Source organism: Marmota marmota, unplaced genomic scaffold, assembly GCF_001458135.2.
Source record: "Marmota marmota marmota unplaced genomic scaffold, marMar, whole genome shotgun sequence".
Taxonomy (NCBI): Eukaryota; Metazoa; Chordata; class Mammalia; order Rodentia; family Sciuridae; genus Marmota; species Marmota marmota.
The window spans coordinates 451,284-469,796 of NW_026000174.1; the positions used below are offsets into that span (position 1 = coordinate 451,284).

Here is an 18,513-nt window from a genome sequence, read left to right on the forward strand (position 1 = left end):
TTTTTTTTTTTTTTTTTTTTTTTTTTTTTTGTACTAGGTGATATTCCAATAACTAGCTCGAGAGAGAACTAAAAATGGTAGTATTCTTACTCAGTGTGTGGAATGTAAATAGGTGGTTTCCCAATGCAATTGATACTTGCGAGACTAGGGAAGTAAGATGTCAGAAAGAAGCTAGTCTCAGAAGCTAGTGAGTTACAGCCCTTGTGCTGCTGCTCACAAATCAGAACTGGAAAGCAAGGAAGATCACTTCAGTTGAACAATTCTACAAAATCTGAAGCACTGATGAGGTTGTCAAGATTCTGCTTCAGAGCTTAGTGTGAGGTTAATGGCAAGCAACAAGGATACATTATTGCTGAGTGACAGAGTAACTCTTTACTGACTCAGATAAGTTGGTTCTAGATGGGCCATAGCTGGATTTGGTGGTGGAAAAGTATGAGCAAGCTGGAGAGGTGAACTTTCTAGTGAATAAGTTCAGCATGTGCAATTCTCCATGAGTTCTGTGAGAGTCATTTACTTTTCTGGTTCTGCCCCTATCTGAATAATCAGCTATTATACATCTTTCAGACTCAGTTGATTTTAGTTTTAGGGAATTTTTAGTTTGTTTGGAAGTTTTGTTGTGTTTTTGAGCCACAGATTGTCAGATGAGAGAGAAAGTGTCCTGAAGTTCTTCCTTTGTCAAAAGTATTAATTCTTGAGCTGAGGATATAGCTTAGTGGTAGAGGACCTTCCTAGCATGTGTGAAGCCTGGGGTTCGATCTCCAGCACTTAAAAATAATAATAGTAAAAGAAGAATTTCAAAATTCCCATTTTAATGTCCCTGGATAGAAATAGTGTCCATTTAATCAAAAGTGATTTATAACTTCAAAACCATTTTAAGCTCTGGACAAGTGGAAAATTATCAGAGTTAAACCATAATTTCAGAAACAAATATATATATCACCCTTTGTACCACCTCACCTCTACCAGCAATCTCATCTGGGATGGCATTAAATATATAAACCTCAGACTTTAGACATACTCACTTGGAAATATTTTACTTTCCTGTAAAATTATTCTGTGGATTAGGAGAGAGGAAGTATGCAGAATAATCAGTACAGGTCTGGATAAAATAAATTAAATGTTCAATGAAGAATATCTGTAATGTTTATACCTTATTTTTTGTTTCTGAGGTAAGTCTCAGTTTTTTTTAATTAAAGAACTCTGAAATAAAAGCTTATCAGAAAAAAAATACAAGAGAAGCAAATATTTTCCTAACAATTATATATTTATGTTAAGTTGATGTAGATAAATTAGAACAGTTTATTATTAGTAAGAGTATCTAATATTTTTAAATGTTTGATAGAGCTAGTCTCCATGGTAAAGGCTTATTAGGTATATTTGCATTTGTTTACATAAAATAGAAACATAGCTTGAAAATGTTGGGGTTTAATTTTTTTCATGTAACAAAAAGTATGAAGATAAGTGGTGGCTGGTGTTGGTACAGTGTCAGCAGATTAAATCTGAGGTGTCTACAGTTAATGACTGCAAGATAACTCCTTCAGCTTCTGTCAGTATGTCCTCCTTCCAAGCAGGAGAAGCAGGAGGAACAGTGGCATAAAAGGTACACAGAAGAGTTGGCCTTGCTCTGAAGAAGTTTCCCAGAAACTTGACCCCAGATTTCTTTCCAATCTAACCATAGACACCACCATTTGCAAGAAAGGGCAGGAAACACCTACCCCCCCCCTTTTTTTAAGTGGATATATTACTATAAACTCCCAAATTGGGAGTTTTATATAACATATGTTTTAAAGTAAACAATTTTAAAAATATCTGTTTAACACATTTTCCAAATTGATTTGACAATGACATGCTTTTCCTCGCATTGCTGTTCTTTGGAATTCCTTTTGGGAAATACTGGGATAATTATTATCTAATTTTAAAATAAGGGTATTCCCTTAAAATTATGACTACCTTACTCCTCAGATATCTAAATAAATTCTATTTTAATTTATTATGTTATTAGGGTGTTTGGGAGGAGTCTGTAACAAGCATTGAAATACAGGATTTTAAGAACTATTGATTAGACTTTTATCTTTTTAATATAGTTCAATTAACTATATTTATCATAGCTGATGAATTTCTAACTTGAGAGAAGTTCTGATATAAATGGTCAATCAATTCAGTCTTGGTCAATGATACAGTTGAACCAATTTAGAAAATATTAATGAATTCTACTTTCAAGGACAAAACATTATGAAAAATTGTAAAATGTTTATGTTTTGGTGTACTTGGGAAGAGAATATCTCCTTAGAATTTTCATAAACCCATAATCCTTTAAGGAATATTTTAATTGGTTTTGCTTTAATATTTATTTTTAGTTGTAGTTGGACACAATACCTTTATTTTATTTATTTATTTTTATGTGGTTCTGAGGATTAAACCAAGGGCCTCACATGTGCCAGGCAAGCTCTCTACTTCTGAGCCACAACCGTACTCCTTAATTGGCTTTAAAATAAAAATTTAAAATCTCAAGTTGGTCTCATCTCATATTGCTGCAAGACTGAATAGCTGCCTTTAATTTCTATAATCTTGTTACATACATGAGAATAGTAATAAGTTCTTTTAAAGACTAGGATAAAGTCACTGCTCATAAATTAAAAGTAATGTACTTTGCATATTAGTCAAGATAAATATGTAAAAATGGTTTTTAAGTTATTTTTGTTTCTCTTTCTGACTTCCTTAAAAAAGTAGGTGTTGCCAAGTAGTCAACTACTAGTAATTTCATGCTCATCCTTCCTCCAAGAAAATAAAAATGTTCTTACCTTGTGCAAAAATGTAGAATGGTGGTTACCAGTGGTTGGAGAGGGTAACAAAGAGAAAAGAATGAGGAAATGTTGATCAATGAGTACTAAGTTACAGGTAGATAGAACTTTTTGATGTACTATTGCATTGTAGGGTGACTATAGTTATCATTGTAGGGTGGCTATAGTTATTATAGTAAAAACATTATAAAGAAATTATAAGTGTTTGAGGATATGGATATGTTTATCCTGATTTAAACGTTGTATAATATATACATGTTCAAAACATCTCATGGTACCTGACTAGTGCTTAACAATTTTTGTTTTAAGGTATTGGTTAAAAAGAATTAAAAATGCATTTGAAATAAAGAACAGCTGATTCTCTAAGATCACTGAAACCAAATTCCACACTATAGTTCTTGTCTCACTCTGAACTTAGTCTATTTCTTGTATTCATATGGGGTCTCTCAGATGGTTCAATGGTATACAGTAGACACTCATTAGTATCATTAACGAAAAACATTTGATATTTGTGTGACCCTTGTGTTTCTTAGCAGGTTTTTTTGTTTGTGTGTGTGTGTGTGTGTGTGTGTGTGTGTGTGTGATTACTTCTCCTTGACCCTTTTATGATGAAGGAAATCATTATACAAGGACAAGTAATTTGTTTGTGATCCCACTCCTATTAAATGGACAGAACTCCAAGTTCTCATCTCCTTGTCCAAAGTTATTTCAAAATATCAGAGAATCAGAGAATAGCTATGTGGGGACTGGGGAAGGTGTTTTGGTTGGAAAGTAGACAAGTAGAATACAGATTTCCTTCCTTCCTTCCTTTCTTCCTTTCTTATGATTACTCTCATTTTTTGTTGGTTAGGTAGTAAAGAGAAAAAAAAGAAAGTTTTCATCTCTTAGAAGATCAACACATTAAAGCAATTTTTTTTTTTGTCCTTCATCCTACTTAATGTGGTTTTCAGATGAAGATGCAAAACTTCTGCAGGGCAGATATGATGTCATTTTTATTTCTGAATCAAAAATAGTGTTCTCATGTTACCATCATATTAGCCAAATAAGTCAAATTCAGAAGGTCAAGGGTCATTTATTTTCTCTCATATGAAGAAGCTAGAGAGGAAAAAGGATAAGAAAGGTGGAGGTGGCTCTCCTAAAATATGAAAGGGAGATCAGTAGAAGAAAGGGAGCTGGGGTAGGAGAAAGGGAGTGAGAGGAGAAGTGCTAGGGAGTGATAATGGCCAAATTATATCCTTCTATTGTATATTGTGTACAAATACGTAGCAACAAATCCCATCATATGTACAACTGTAATGCACCAATCAAAATGTGGAAAAAATAGTGTCATACAAATAATTGGTTACAAAGTACATGTTTACTGGTAAACTATAAAATGTGGGTTAAATGGATATACTAAGTACTGTACATATTGTAATTACGTGACCTATCAACATTTACTAATGTTCTGCTATATTTAGAGTACTACATTAAGTTTATCAACTTTGATTATTATTTCTTGAGATAAAAGAGATAAATAAAATATTTGGTACCCAGGATTAAACCCACTGAGCCATATTCCCAGTCTTTTTTATTTTATTTTATTTTTGAGAATGGATAACTAAGTTGTTTAGGACCTTGCTAAGTTGCTGAGGCTGGCTTTGAACTTGTGAGCCTCTATCCTCCTGCTTGAACCTCCCAAGCTTCTGGGATTACAGGTATGCAGTACCACAACATATACATATATATATATATATATATATATATATATATATATATATATGTTTTAAAGTGGTTCTCTTCAAAGTTTCCCTTTAAGACATGCATTAGTCATGATGGTCTAAGTCCTGCTACAGTAGTTAGTTAAACTTGAAGTATCCCTGAAAATGTGGAGAAACACTAAACAGATTTATTTCTGGCTCATGCACTGTCTTCTGTCAGTCTAGTGGCTCTCTAGAATAGCACCCTTTGAGTGATGGCTCAGAGATTCAGTCTGTTTCTCTCTTCTGGTTCAACTCATTACTGTTAGTTCCCATGGAAGGAAAATAATGTTTTCCTGCCTCATTCTGGAGATCAGAACTAGACACACGACCCAATCTTACCACAGAAGTCCGGGGAGTGTTGTCTCCTAAGTGGAAGAGAGAAAATCAGCAGCAAAACTGATAGAAACATGTCATAGAGCTCTGAGTTCAAAGAAATGTCCATCAATTTATTTATTTAATAAATATTTCCAAGCACCTAACTGTTGAACCCAAAGATGCATAATCTCAATGGATCTGCTGTTGCAGTGACTCCTAATCATAAATGACCTGTGGATCATAATGCATATAAATTTACTTTTTTGAAAAGTTACTAATTTCTGGAAAGCTGTTTTTATAAAGGAAACAAGGATATAAAATAGCAATGTCTTGTACAAATAAGTGTTTATCTTAATTTTATATGAAGATGTCTGGAACTGGGTAGTCCACAGAAAACATGGTGATTCTGCATTCATCAAAGATTACTATATAGATGATAAAGTCAACATCCCAGACACCAGGGAGGAAGACAGATGGAAGAATAAAGAGATGAAAGCTCTGGCTAAGACAGCTTCTTAAAAGAGGATTTCCCATTTGTTGCACATGCACCTCCATTGTGTACCACATTAGCCCAAACACAGTCACACAGCCAAAATAGATGAATGGAATCTGAGAAATGTAGTGTTATGGCTGGGGATTTTACTTCCCTGAATAAAATTAATGTTCTGTTACTAAGAAATGGAATATGAGTATTAAATGAATAATTAGCAATTTCTTTTGCAGACAAGATGAGGTTTTCTGTTGCAGACATACACATGAACATACATATACACACATTTGAATACAGAAACACAAGAAGACTAAGTATAGTTCCTTTGTGATTGTTCAGAAGCAGTGTTAGATTCTTTACCTTCCTCATGTGATTTTTCTATTTGTATAGTAAATGTTTTAGGGTCTCCTGTGGGCCTCCATTAATGGAAATACTATTGAACTTAGACATTGTAAATTGGTATTTTAATTTAGTCAAATATAGTAATATAATATTACCAGAACTTTAACTTATCTGATGCTGCATGATCAAATTTACATTTCTTTACACTTAAAACTAATTTTACCTCAGAAAAAGTATGCTTAAAAACAAATATGTTTTAATATCAACAGCTCATACACAACCTTTTTTACTCCTTTAGGCTATGAGAATCTATTAGAAATAATGAAATAAACACTGAGTCATCGAAATGCCTAGATATTGGACTCAGCATGCTTGTTTGATACATGTCATGGAAAATTATTTTCATTTTTCCAAACTTTGTCTGCCTTTTCCACAGGCTGTACATTGATGGTCCATTTGGAAGTCCATTTGAGGAATCTCTGAACTATGAAGTTAGCCTCTGTGTGGCTGGAGGCATTGGAGTAACTCCATTTGCATCAATACTCAACGCCTTGCTGTATGTCATTTTGATCCATTTTATCAATTTAAATAGAGAATTTCCAATATTTTAGACATTTTCTTTTTTTAGTATAAAATACTTCCATACAGATTTTTTTCACTCATATTTAAAGGAATTCTACTAATTAAGGAAAGGATAATTCAGTGGTTTTCAACATGTGGTCTGTAGACCCCAGCATATTCCTTGTAAAAATAAGTCAATATCACAGGTATTCATTCCTCTGTCCTTTTACTTTTAAAAGTTATTCACTACATTCTTCATCACTGGTAAGTGGCACTACTCATTCATTCAATCAACAAATATTTTTGAATACCCATGTGCCCAATTGATCTTACCAGGTACTGGGCACACAGCAATGAATGGGAGTGGAGTCTCTGCACTTAAAAAGCTTACATTTAAGTTGAACAAGTGAAAAATAAACCAATGAGAAAACCATAAAGAGAACTATTTCAGAAAATGTTAGAATTATGAAAAAAGTTTAATAGAATATAGAAATGAAGGACAGAACTTAGTGTAGAATTATGGTCAGGAAAAACTTTTATGAGAAGATGACACATAAACACATCATTCATTGGTTTGTTACTTAGCAAATTGACAACAGACTGAAGAAAAGAAATTTCAAAGGTGAGACTGCCTAACTAGGAAATAAACTTCCAGTATTTTACTTCTAGGATTATAAGCAAAAGTTAACTAATTAACCTGAAAACACAATGTGACAGCAGGAAGTCACGCTCAAATCTATCCTATTCACTTTTCAAGTAAATACAATTTGCATTAAAAGTATGTTTTATGAAGCAATGAAAAATAATAAGCCAGAGTGATGTGTTTGAATGGTATTTTATTTCTAGATGTAATTTCAGTATTTTTTTGGAGGATCATACAAAAATAACCATATTCCAAGCCAGAAACCATTAGTTTCTGACAACACATTGCAAGTTATTTGGATACTTCATGTTATGAAAAAGGAAGAACATTTTCTTAACCTCCAGTCTACTTCATAGTTATAAATAGGAAACCAGACTTGGAATAAAGAGTTGCTGGAACACATTACATAGTACGTGGTTGTGAAATCTCTTTCTTTAATGATTATTAAGAGTGGGATAAACAACCAAATTTCTGGAATGCTTTAGGCTCATTTTGCCAGGAATCCAGGGCAAGACCAAGTGAACTTTGGACTCCTGTTCAGTGATAGTATTCTCTGAAAATAGAGGAGTTGTTTTTCTGAGAGTTGGGGGAAAATATTATTTTGATCCAAGAGTTCAGTGTATGACCTCAAATGGAAACAGGTGATATGCATATGATTTTCAATGGCATAAACACTCAGATTAATGATATATGCCATGACTTTGAGTCAGTACATTGTGAATTGCATTCATTTGAGAGTAATGGTGATGTGTCAGATAATGGAATTTAAATGACTGATTTTTCTATTGGTTGCTTGCTATAGTGAAAAGCAGATTTTCAAGAATGCAAGGATTCTGTAATTTGTTTTGTAATCCTAATAACTACCATGTTGTATTATTTTAAAGGGATGACTGGAAACCATACAAGCTTAGAAGACTGTATTTTATTTGGGTGTGCAGAGATATCCAGTCCTTCTGTTGGTTTGCAGATTTACTCTGTATGTTGTATAACAAGGTAACAATAGCATTTTTTTTGGTTTTTCAATTTTTCATTAAAAATAGTTCTTTTGTTTCATATTACAAAAGCAAGAAATACTTGCTATAGGATAAACAAAAATTCTCTTAAACCTAAACAAAATCAGAGATAAAATCTGTTAACAATTAGGTACACTTCATCTTAGATATGTGTGTTTGTGAGTATGTGTAGGTAACTGTGACATACTTTAACTTAGAAACATTCATTTCCATTATTAACATAAGATGTTTAGCAGATGTGTTTGCATATGGCTGGGGGTGGTGAGAGAGACTGGGGAGACTGATGGGGAGGAACATCAGCAGGCTCTTGCATGCTCTTGCATATTCAATTGTTGTTTCCAAAAGCTTTTATTCCTCATCTTCATCTTGAGTACAAAGACCATTAGAAAACTTATTGATATGCTATCCAGAACCTCAAAAATTTCAAATACTAACTTTTTAAAAGAGGTAAAAGTAAGAATTCTTCACTATTCTACTTATAACATTTTTAATTACCTATTGTTTCTTCTATGTTTATTCAAATTATACAAGTTATATACATATGCGTCTTTGCTGCAAATATTTCAAGCAATTCAGATAAAGTAAAATCTTTCACTAAACTTTCCTTACCCAATGTATATAATCAGTTATTTTATGAATGTTCTCTCATATTCTTTATATTTTTATTCAAATTGGGTTTTTTTTTTATTTTTTATTGGTTCTTGGTATGTCTTGAATTTTTTTAATATTAATAAAACACAGAACCACCTCATTCTTTTACTGCAGTAGAAAATTTCATGGCGTGGAATTATCTCGTTTATTTAACAATTTCCTAATGTTGTGTATTTACTTCTGTTTTATAATGAGTATAGCAGTGGACTTTATTGCTCATGCCTCTGTGCATGTAGTCATTCATTTAGTCAGTCATGCTATCATTCAAAAAATATTTATTAATCACTTACCATGAGTCAGGAACTATTTTAGGAGCTGGAGATATGTCAGATAAGAAAATAAAACCAAGTTTCTGATATTGTGGGGTTTATAGTCTTAACTAAAAAAACTATGCCCTAAACCAGTGTGTATGTATGTGTGTGTGTGTGTGTGTGTGTGTGTGTGTATATATATATATATATATATATATATATATATATATATATATAATCATTAGAGGGCATGTTTTTTCATCTTCATTTATATTGTGCGTTCAAGAATGAGAATGCCCACCTAACAAAACAAAATGCTCTTGCATAGAGACCTGAGTGGAGGGAACAAGCACGATAGTCATGTATGTTGTGTAGCACGAGGAGGAGCAAATTTGAGGCAGAGGAGTGTAACTGCATAGGTAAGAGCACTTATGCAATAGCATGCTTGATGTGATGGAGGAAGAAAAGAGGTCTGTGTGCATGAAGCAAGAACAAGAATGTAGGAGAGGCGATTGAAAAGATGGTGTATGTGCTTTTCTGGGGAAAGATAGATAATAGGAGGCTTTTGAACTTTGTGTAAAGAGAGAGAGAGAAAGAGAGAGATAGATATGGATGGATTCTGTAAATATACTGAGAAGAGTAGAAAGCAGGGAATTCAGCTGATACTTGTACATGAATGTTCATAAAAGATTATTCACAATAGCTGAAAGATGAAAACAACCCAAGTGTCCATTGACTAATTAATGGACAAAGAGAATGGGGAATACATACAATGGAGTATTATTTAGCATTAAAAAGGAAGGAAACCCTGCCACAATGCTACAGAATGGATGGACCTTGAAGACTAAGTGAAGTTAGCCAGACACAAAAGGGAAAATATTTTTCAATTCCGTTTTTACAAGGAGGTACATATAGTAGTTTAATTCATAGTGACTTAAAGTAGAATGGTGGTCCAGAGTCTGTGGGAAGAGGGAAATGGGGAATTGCTGGTTCTCATTTTTTCCAGACTACTTCTTTTTGCAGGTATATTTTTTTGCTTCATATATATTTTATAAATGGAAATCCAGTGCTAAATAGTTAAAAAAATAATAAGAAGAAAAAAATGTCTTTTAAAAAATTTTTGTTTTGCTTTTCCTAACATGTATATCCCATATCACTATTGTCTTTTCTTCAATGAAAATTATATTCTTAAGGAGTAAATTCATGGATAAAATAAGAAATAATTGAAAAGTATTTAGGGGATTATGAATATTATATTTAACATAGTAGTTTCTGTATCTGAAAAGCTAAAGAATTATTTTTTTCCACTACCTTCATCAAACCTAATTATTACCAGTAGGGCAGGAGGGTTTGTGAATGTAAGAATCTGTCTCCTATCCTTCTATGTACATATCTACCTATCATTTCCTTATAAATATTTGCAGTGATAACCAAGTTATATGTTAAGTCATAGACTCACATATATTATAATAGAAGAAAATCTGGGTGTATGGGAGGAAGTTTAATAAGTCTATTCATTTTTATGTCTCAGTTTTGGCAAGAGAACAGACCTGACTATGTCAACATCCAGCTGTACCTCAGTCAAACAGATGGGATACAGGTATGTGGTTGGATGTTATTGTTAATTAAACAAGCCTCTTGATAGTTGAAGATTTACCATAGGAACTGTGCTGGATGAAAACTTCTGCAGGTGGCTTGAGCAGAAGTTTCCTAGAGAAAGGCCTCATTTGAAATACATCCAGGAAACTCATGGCCTGTCCTTGAAATCAGCCCTTTTGCCTTTCACTCACCCTACTCACAGCAGGCTAGAGCAGACCTGTTGATTCCATCTCTCCCCACTTTAAAATTGCTTCATATTCACTATCTCTGGAGACTGGGCAAAAAATGAATAGGCTTGAGGTTTTGTTTTTGTTTTTGTGTTCATAGAAGGGAGGTGTATGTGGAGATTTATTATGAGCTCATACAAATTAGACATAGTTCATTCCAAGAAAAACTAAAAAATAGAATAAAATAGCTATCATACATTGCTTATTTACAATGTGGACACCATGCTAAGAATTTTCCATATATTATCTTCTGTAATCCTAAGAGGTTTGAGAAGTAGATATTTCCCTGTTTTTCAGATAAAGAAACTATTATTTAGAGATGACATTGAACAGCTACATGGGGTGATAAGTCTTGGAAATGCTTTCCCAGATTTTTATTACAGTATTTTCTATCATACATTTTTACAATATTTTGAATAAAAATATGAAGGCTTGTCAGTTACCTCAAAACTATTCTAATTAGATTTCTACTGTACTTGATATGTAAAAGTATTTCATTTTATCATACATATGAAGCAAGTCAGCATAATTTTTTCCTCATGGCATAATTATTTAAGATACAAAGCAAATTTATACTTTGTGCTTAGTTTGTCTGCCTGGAACTCAGACACTTTCTCCTGGCTTCTCACTTCACTCTGACTCTTCACTATCTATTCAAATCCAATATTTCTTTAATTACAGAAACTAGCCCATTACTATCATTTGTTGATAGAGCCAAGATTTGTAGCTCTGCTATCTTAGGCTATTTTGGCTAGGAATATTTCCCCAAATGCATGATGACAATTGGTAGTAATTTACTCATAATGAATCGAATGTGAGTAGTGTATTTATGTGCAGATATTCAGTGAAGTATAGATGCTGAGCCTTTTTGAGAGTGAGCAATTAAAATGCATTCTTTATTTTATCTGTGTGTGTTTTTTTTTAAATGAAGCAACTAACTGAAGTCTAGGAAAATAAATCACATGTAAAAATGGCATTCATGGAGATAATGGATTTTGAAGGAAATGATACTATGAAATGATTGTGCTTAATAGGTTTCCATATGATACTTATATTCTTCATATCACAGCAATTTTGTAGGAAGATAGAGAGCACCAGCAGAGCTGATGTAAGAAAACAGAGTTATTTACTCACATCTGAAGATCATTTAAAACATAGTACTTCTTTTTTGGCAGAAGATAATTGGAGACAAATATCAAGCACTGAATTCAAGACTTTTTATTGGACGTCCTCGATGGAAACTTATATTTGATGAAATAGCAAAATGTAACAGGGGGTAAGTGCTATATCTCAAAAAAATTTGACATGTGGCTAGTGATTACATCAAAATATTCCAAAACCATTACATGAAGTATTTAAAAATGACTCAGCAATAAGTTTACAAGTTATAACAATTTAAATACTCTGTTAGAATCAGAGGAGGAAGCAAGGCAGGAATAACACTATATCAGTAATGTCAAATAATCACATTTTGACTTAGAAACAGTCAATAAAGGAATTTTTTGAACTAGACTCTTCTACATACTTTTAAATATGTGTAGACTCATATTAAAATGAAGGTTTATACCCACAGCATATATCTGATAAGCATGGGGAAAGTTTGTAAAAATCATGTTGGCTAACAAGGGAATTTCACCAATAAATCTCACAATGAATGCTCTTAAAAATTAAATGTTTGTACTTTATAATAAGAGTGAATGATTAAAAATAACAGCTTTCTGAGTAATATGAAGACTCTAAACTAGAAGTATTTCTATGCCTAATTTTTCTTCTTGGAAACTATAATTCTATCAAGCATCTTAGCATTAAGGGAAAGGATTTTGAAAATTATATGCCAACTCACACCTTTTGAGGCTTACATTTAAACAGTTGCATTATAAATTTAAATAGTTTCAAATAATATAGTTTCTAACAAAATGCAGATATTGATATTTTTCAATTAAATTAATCCCTTTAAACATATCCACTAGAATATAAATATAATAAATACCTGATAACAACCTCATTTATTATAGTGATATGCAATCAAGTTCTTTATTAGCAATTGGAAATTTTTATATAATTTTCCCCTTTGAACTTGTATTTCTATTCTATTAACTCACAGAAATGTACTGAAATTCAACATATTTTTACATTTGGATTAATCACATATTTACTGCTGAACTACTCCTGCAACAATAATGCATGGATATTGAAAGTTTCACTTTTAAAATCTCATGTGAAAATAAGATCCATCCAGTGTTAATTGTTTCTTCTGACTTTGAGTAACTATTATAATTATTAGTATGTTATGTTGTTTAACATAGACATTTTCTGAGAAGTGTATCATTAGGCAATTTCATTATTGTGCAAACATCACACACATCACATCAGAGTGTGTGTAAATAAATCAAGATTGTATAGTCTAATGCATACCTGGCCTATTGGTATATATTCATATAGTATACTTCTCTTTGTATTTCTATCTATCTATCTGTCTATCTATCTATTTACAATAAATCTATTTGCCCCAGAGCCATGATGAACAGAACAATGTTAGATTAAATCACACACAAAATGATATGATCAAGAATCACAAAAAACAGATTTATGAGGCTGCCACTGTTGTAATGCAGCATACTGGTTTTTTTTAAGAGAGAGAGAGAGAGAGAGAGAGAGAGAATTTTTTTAATATTTATTTTTTAGTTTTCGGTGGACACAACATCTTTATTTTTATGTGGTGCTGGGGATCGAACCCAGTGCCCCACGCATGCCAAGCGAGTGCGCTACTGCTTGAGCCACATCCCCAGCCCCCAGCATACTGTTTTATTGTACTTTTTTCTTAGTAGTACACTCCAAAATAATAATAAAAAGTATAGTACAGTAAATCCATAAGCCAATAACATAGTTGTTATTATCAAGTATTATATATTGTGCATAATTGTATATACCACACTTTAATACAACTGGCAATATACATCAAGTTTATACCAGCATCACCACAAACACATAAGTAACTCATTGTGCTATGACATGACAGCTCTGACGTCACTAGGTGATAGGGATTATTATATTTCTATTATAATCTTATGAAACCATCATACATAATACATAGTAGACTAAAATGTCATTAAAATTTCATTATCCAATGTGTAAATGTAGCCAAATAGTTCATAATAATCTCTTTTCTTCTCCTCTTTTCCTTTACTGCTGCTAGGAATTGAACTTAGGGCTTCACTTATGCTTGGCAACCATTCTACCCTTGAGCTACATCCCTGTCCCTTTTAGAAGTTTTATTTGAAATGGAGTCTTGCAAAATTGCCCAGGCTGATCTGGGACTTGTGGTCTTACTTCCTCAGCCTCCCTAGTAGCTGAGATTATAGGCATGTACCATAAGACCAGGCACAACTCATAATTTTAAAATATATTTTAACAAACATCAAAAGGATAGTTGGATATAAATGCATGGACCAATTCACTGGAAAGTTTTAAAGAGGCCCCCTTAATTTATGAATTCGTGGATGAATATTATTTATTGAAAGGACCACTGACTCAAGATGATCCGATTCCACCCTCAGAGATTTTGTTTTAGAAATTATGAAATACAGCCTAAGAAGAATAATTTTAAAAGAATTAAAGTCAACCATGTGGTTCAGGTTGTATCTATGTTTGACATCATTTCTGTAGCACTTCTCTTTCCTTGATGAAGTAATTTTGGGGATGAAGCAAAAAGCATTATTTACAAAGCAGAGATGCTTTGCAATATTCATGCTCCTTGTAAAGGTGAATACAGAAAAATATATGTTGGCCTCATTTTTGCTATGTTCCTTTCCTGGGATCTCCCCCCTAAGGTGTGATAATCTTGTACTCATCTAACACTTACTGTGAACCACAAACATGCTCCTCTTTAATGAACCTCTGAAAAACATTCTTTTATAGTTTTCATAGTATATTGTTGAAAACTTCAACATTTTCTTTTATTCATTTCTACAGCTGAAGCCCAAGACAGGAGAGGATAATTTACAGGAAATTAGGTTGGGATTATTGGTTTCTTTCGTTAATTTGTAAGAATTCTTATTTGTTATGCCTTTCATGTTTTGAAGCAATCTGTATTTTTATTTGGTGGTTTATTATTTTTCTTGAAACAGCAGGGCTTGTTTAAGAGTAATTGTGCACCATCTACTGTTGACATTTTGTACAGCTCTTCGCTTTGTGTTTGGGCTCTGGGGCAGGCACCTGAAAGTCGTTATTTTTTCAAGGATTTTTGCATAGCATACTTAGAAAAGAATGGATCAATCTCTTAAGAGTTCATTAATTGGACAAAAGGCTCTGTATAAATAGAAGATTATATTTCATATATCTCATATATGTAAATTGCTGAAAGAACATACTAACAGGGATAAGAGGCATAAAAATTAAATTTTAAAAATACTGTATGTTGGGCAATTATTTTTAATTTGTAGGAAGTGATTATTAAACCAGTAAGCATTTGTCCAGTGTACTATGTAGAAAACAGATTTAAATTAAACACTAAGGACCCAGAGGTAATAAAGAGTAATTCTTTGCAATGTATTCTTACAAGAGCTTTAAAAAGTATACGAGTGTAGAAATACATAGTACACATATATGCGTGTTTATATACATTTATATACATATATACATATTTATTTAAATGTATATATATATATATATTTTAAATGTATATATGTGCATATACTTTAAAATGTAAACCTTATTTTTAATAAAAATTGAATAAATATACAGCATATAATTCTTCAACTTACTTTTTAGTGGCACACACATATTGATCATGGTTAACTTCCATGTAACATTACCTCACAGTCGTTTAGGATATGGACAATATAACACTACTCTCCTAATGATGGAAATTTATGTTACCTCTAGTTCTTCATTGTTACAAATAGTGCTAAAGTGATTATCTTTGTACAGACTTTCTCATGAGAGTATTATAGTAGGTTGGTTACAATATTTGAGATAGGATTTCTGGTTCAAAAGTCTGCTCATTTTAGATATTGCACTATCCAAAAAAAAATGCTTGATCAATTTACCTTCCATGTGTATAAGAGAGGGGTTCCTTTCTGTTTGGGCTTTTTTTTTTTAATTCAGAAAAATGAATTGTGTGATGGCATTAGATGATCATGGAAAGTGAAGGAGCTTTTAAAATCGTATTGATTTCATCATTAGTTTACAAATGCACCTGGGACACAAAAATGTAATGATTTATCAGAAGCTATGGTTAAATGAGTCAGAGTTCAGACTTTGGCTTACCCCAAATAATCTTGGCAGTCTTATTTTACCATGTCTGTTTTGGAATGTGGGATAGCAGGTGCCATGTTGAAAGAAACTCCCATTTATGTTACATATGTTCATATGTTACAGTAAGATACTTAATGTGGTAAAGTATTAATAACTAATTTTAGAAAGCATAAAGAGATATTCTGAGTATTACTTTGTAAACTCCTTAGTATTGAATAACCTGTGAAAATATTATGTATCTAACTCCAAGTTGATCTTCTATTATTTATAATAAAATGTATATCATATTTTAAGCTGTTGGATTAAGCAAAGGGAGAAAGGATTAACTTTGGGCAAAATGTTTAAAACTATGTCTTCTTTTGTGGCCTCATGGTTTCTTCAAAACAATATAAATTAAGGATACCTAGAAGTTCTCTCACATTTGCTCCTGTGTCCTTGGATCAAGTCACTCAAAACCTTTGTATCTGTAATATGAGGAGTCAATAAGCTCTATAGAGTGAATTAGCTCTCATTGTAAGAGATTGCACATTTACACATCTGTATGTAAAAGCAAATATTGATATAAAAGGAAAATATACACAAATATACTGAACATTTACAAGGCTAATAACTCAATATCCATGCTCAAATACTGTTCTTGATTTAGAATTTGAGTCTCTCCTCACCCATCTTATCAAAGTTTTGTAGATATTTTTCTAGATAATTGTTGGATTACAGCAATTTAATGCAAATGGATTGTAAATATTACTTGTAGATATTGAAAAAATTGTAGGATTTCCTTAAATTAGTGAAAGTAACATTAAAAAACTCCTCAACTCATGGGAAAAAAATGGATATAGATAATTGAATAAGAAAATGTAAGAAACAATGAATCCATGATATCCAGGGTGCTTTAAAAATAATGACTTTATTATCAAGTATTTAAAAGGAGACATAAAGAAAAATGAAAACTTGTGAATATAACCTTGTAATTGCCCTATCAAAGGAAATAATGGGCCAGAGTGGTGGTGTACACCTGTAATCTTACTTGGGAGGCTAAGGCAGGATGATCACAAGTTCAAAGCCAGCTGAAGCAATTTAGGGAGACCTTGTCTCAAGATTAAAAACTATAAAAGGGCTGGGGATACAGCACAGTGATAAACAGTCTCTGAGTTCAATCCCTAATGTCAAACAAACCAAACCAAAACAAAGTGGACTTTATTGTCATCATGCAGCATAACAGAGAATGTACAAAAAAAACAAATTATTGTCCTCTCATTTTAATGAAAACCACACTAGGTTTTATTAAGCATAAATCATTGATTTTCATACTCATTTTCCTTCTGATCACTTTGAATTAAATTAGTTATTAACACTTTAATTGTTTCTTTTTATAGTTTTTTTAAAAATTAGATCCGCATATGGTAAGATATCCACAATGGTAAGATTCATTGTGGTATATTCATATAGGAAAGTTAGGTCAGATTCATTCCGATATTCTTTTCTTATCCCATCCTTCCTCTCTCTCCTTGAATCCCCTTAATCTAGTCCACTGATCTTTCTTCTATTTTTTTAAATTTTTTTTATTGTTGGTTGTTCAAAACATTACATACTTCTTGATATATCATATTTCACACTTTGATTCAAGTGGGTTATGAACTCCCATTTTTACCCCGTATACAAATTGCAGAATCACATCAGTTACACATCCATTGATTTACATATTGCCATACTAGTGTATGTTGTATTCTGCTGCCTTTCCTATCCTCTACTATCCCCCCTCCCCTCCCCTCCCCTCTTCTCTCTCTACCCCCTCTACTGTCATTCATTTCTCCCCCTTGTATTATTTTCCCCTTTCCCCTCACTTCCTCTTGTATGAAATTTTGTATAACCCTGAGGGTCTCCTTCCATTTCCATGCAATTTCCCTTCTCTCTCCCTTTCCCTCCCACCTCTCATCCCAGTTTAATGTTAATCTTCTTCTCATGCTCTTTGACCCTACTCTGTTCTTAGTTACTCTCCTCATATCAAAGAAGACATTTGGCATTTGTTTTTTAGGGATTGGCTAGCTTCACTTAGCATAATCTGCTCTAATGCCATCCATTTCCCTGCAAATTCTATGAGTTTGTCATTTTTTAATGCAGAGTAATACTCCATTGTGTATAAATGCCACATTTTTTTTTTATCCATTCGTCTATTGAAGGGCATCTAAGTTGGTTCCACAGTCTTGCTATTGTGAATTGTGCTGCTATGAACATCGATGTAGCAGTGTCCCTGTAGCATGCTCTTTTTAGGTCTTTAGGGAATAGACCAAGAAGGGGAATAGCTGGGTCAAATGATGGCTCCATTCCCAGCTTTCCAAGAAATCTCCATACTGCTTTCCAAATTGGCTGCACCAATTTGCAGTCCCACCAGCAATGTACAAGTGTACCCTTTTCCCCACATCCTCGCCAGCACTTGTTGTTGTTTGACTTCATAATGGCTGCCAATCTTACTGGAGTGAGATGGTATCTTAGGGTGGTTTTGATTTGCATTTCTCTGACTGCTAGAGATGGTGAGCATTTTTTCATGTACTTGTTGATTGATTGTATGTCCTCCTCTGAGAAGTGTCTGTTCAGGTCCTTGGCCCATTTGTTGATTGGGTT

At 32.8% G+C, this 18,513-nt stretch overlaps 1 protein-coding gene across 8 annotated transcripts in view; it reads left to right on the forward strand.

The window, feature by feature from the left end:
• The window catches only part of Nox4 (NADPH oxidase 4), a 173,688-nt gene that overhangs the window by 145,153 nt on the left and 10,022 nt on the right, over positions 1 to 18,513 (forward strand). For 7 of the 8 annotated variants that reach the window (XM_015477317.2, XM_015477319.2, XM_048787918.1 and 4 more), the window contains 4 exons: positions 6,127 to 6,246; positions 7,779 to 7,887; positions 10,341 to 10,409; positions 11,811 to 11,911. In XM_015477317.2, coding sequence (XP_015332803.1) covers positions 6,127 to 6,246; positions 7,779 to 7,887; positions 10,341 to 10,409; positions 11,811 to 11,911 — 399 coding nt within the window. Of the gene's footprint in view, positions 1 to 6,126; positions 6,247 to 7,778; positions 7,888 to 10,340; positions 10,410 to 11,704; positions 11,912 to 18,513 lie in introns of all 8 variants that reach the window. The other variant, XM_048787917.1, reaches the window with a different exon arrangement.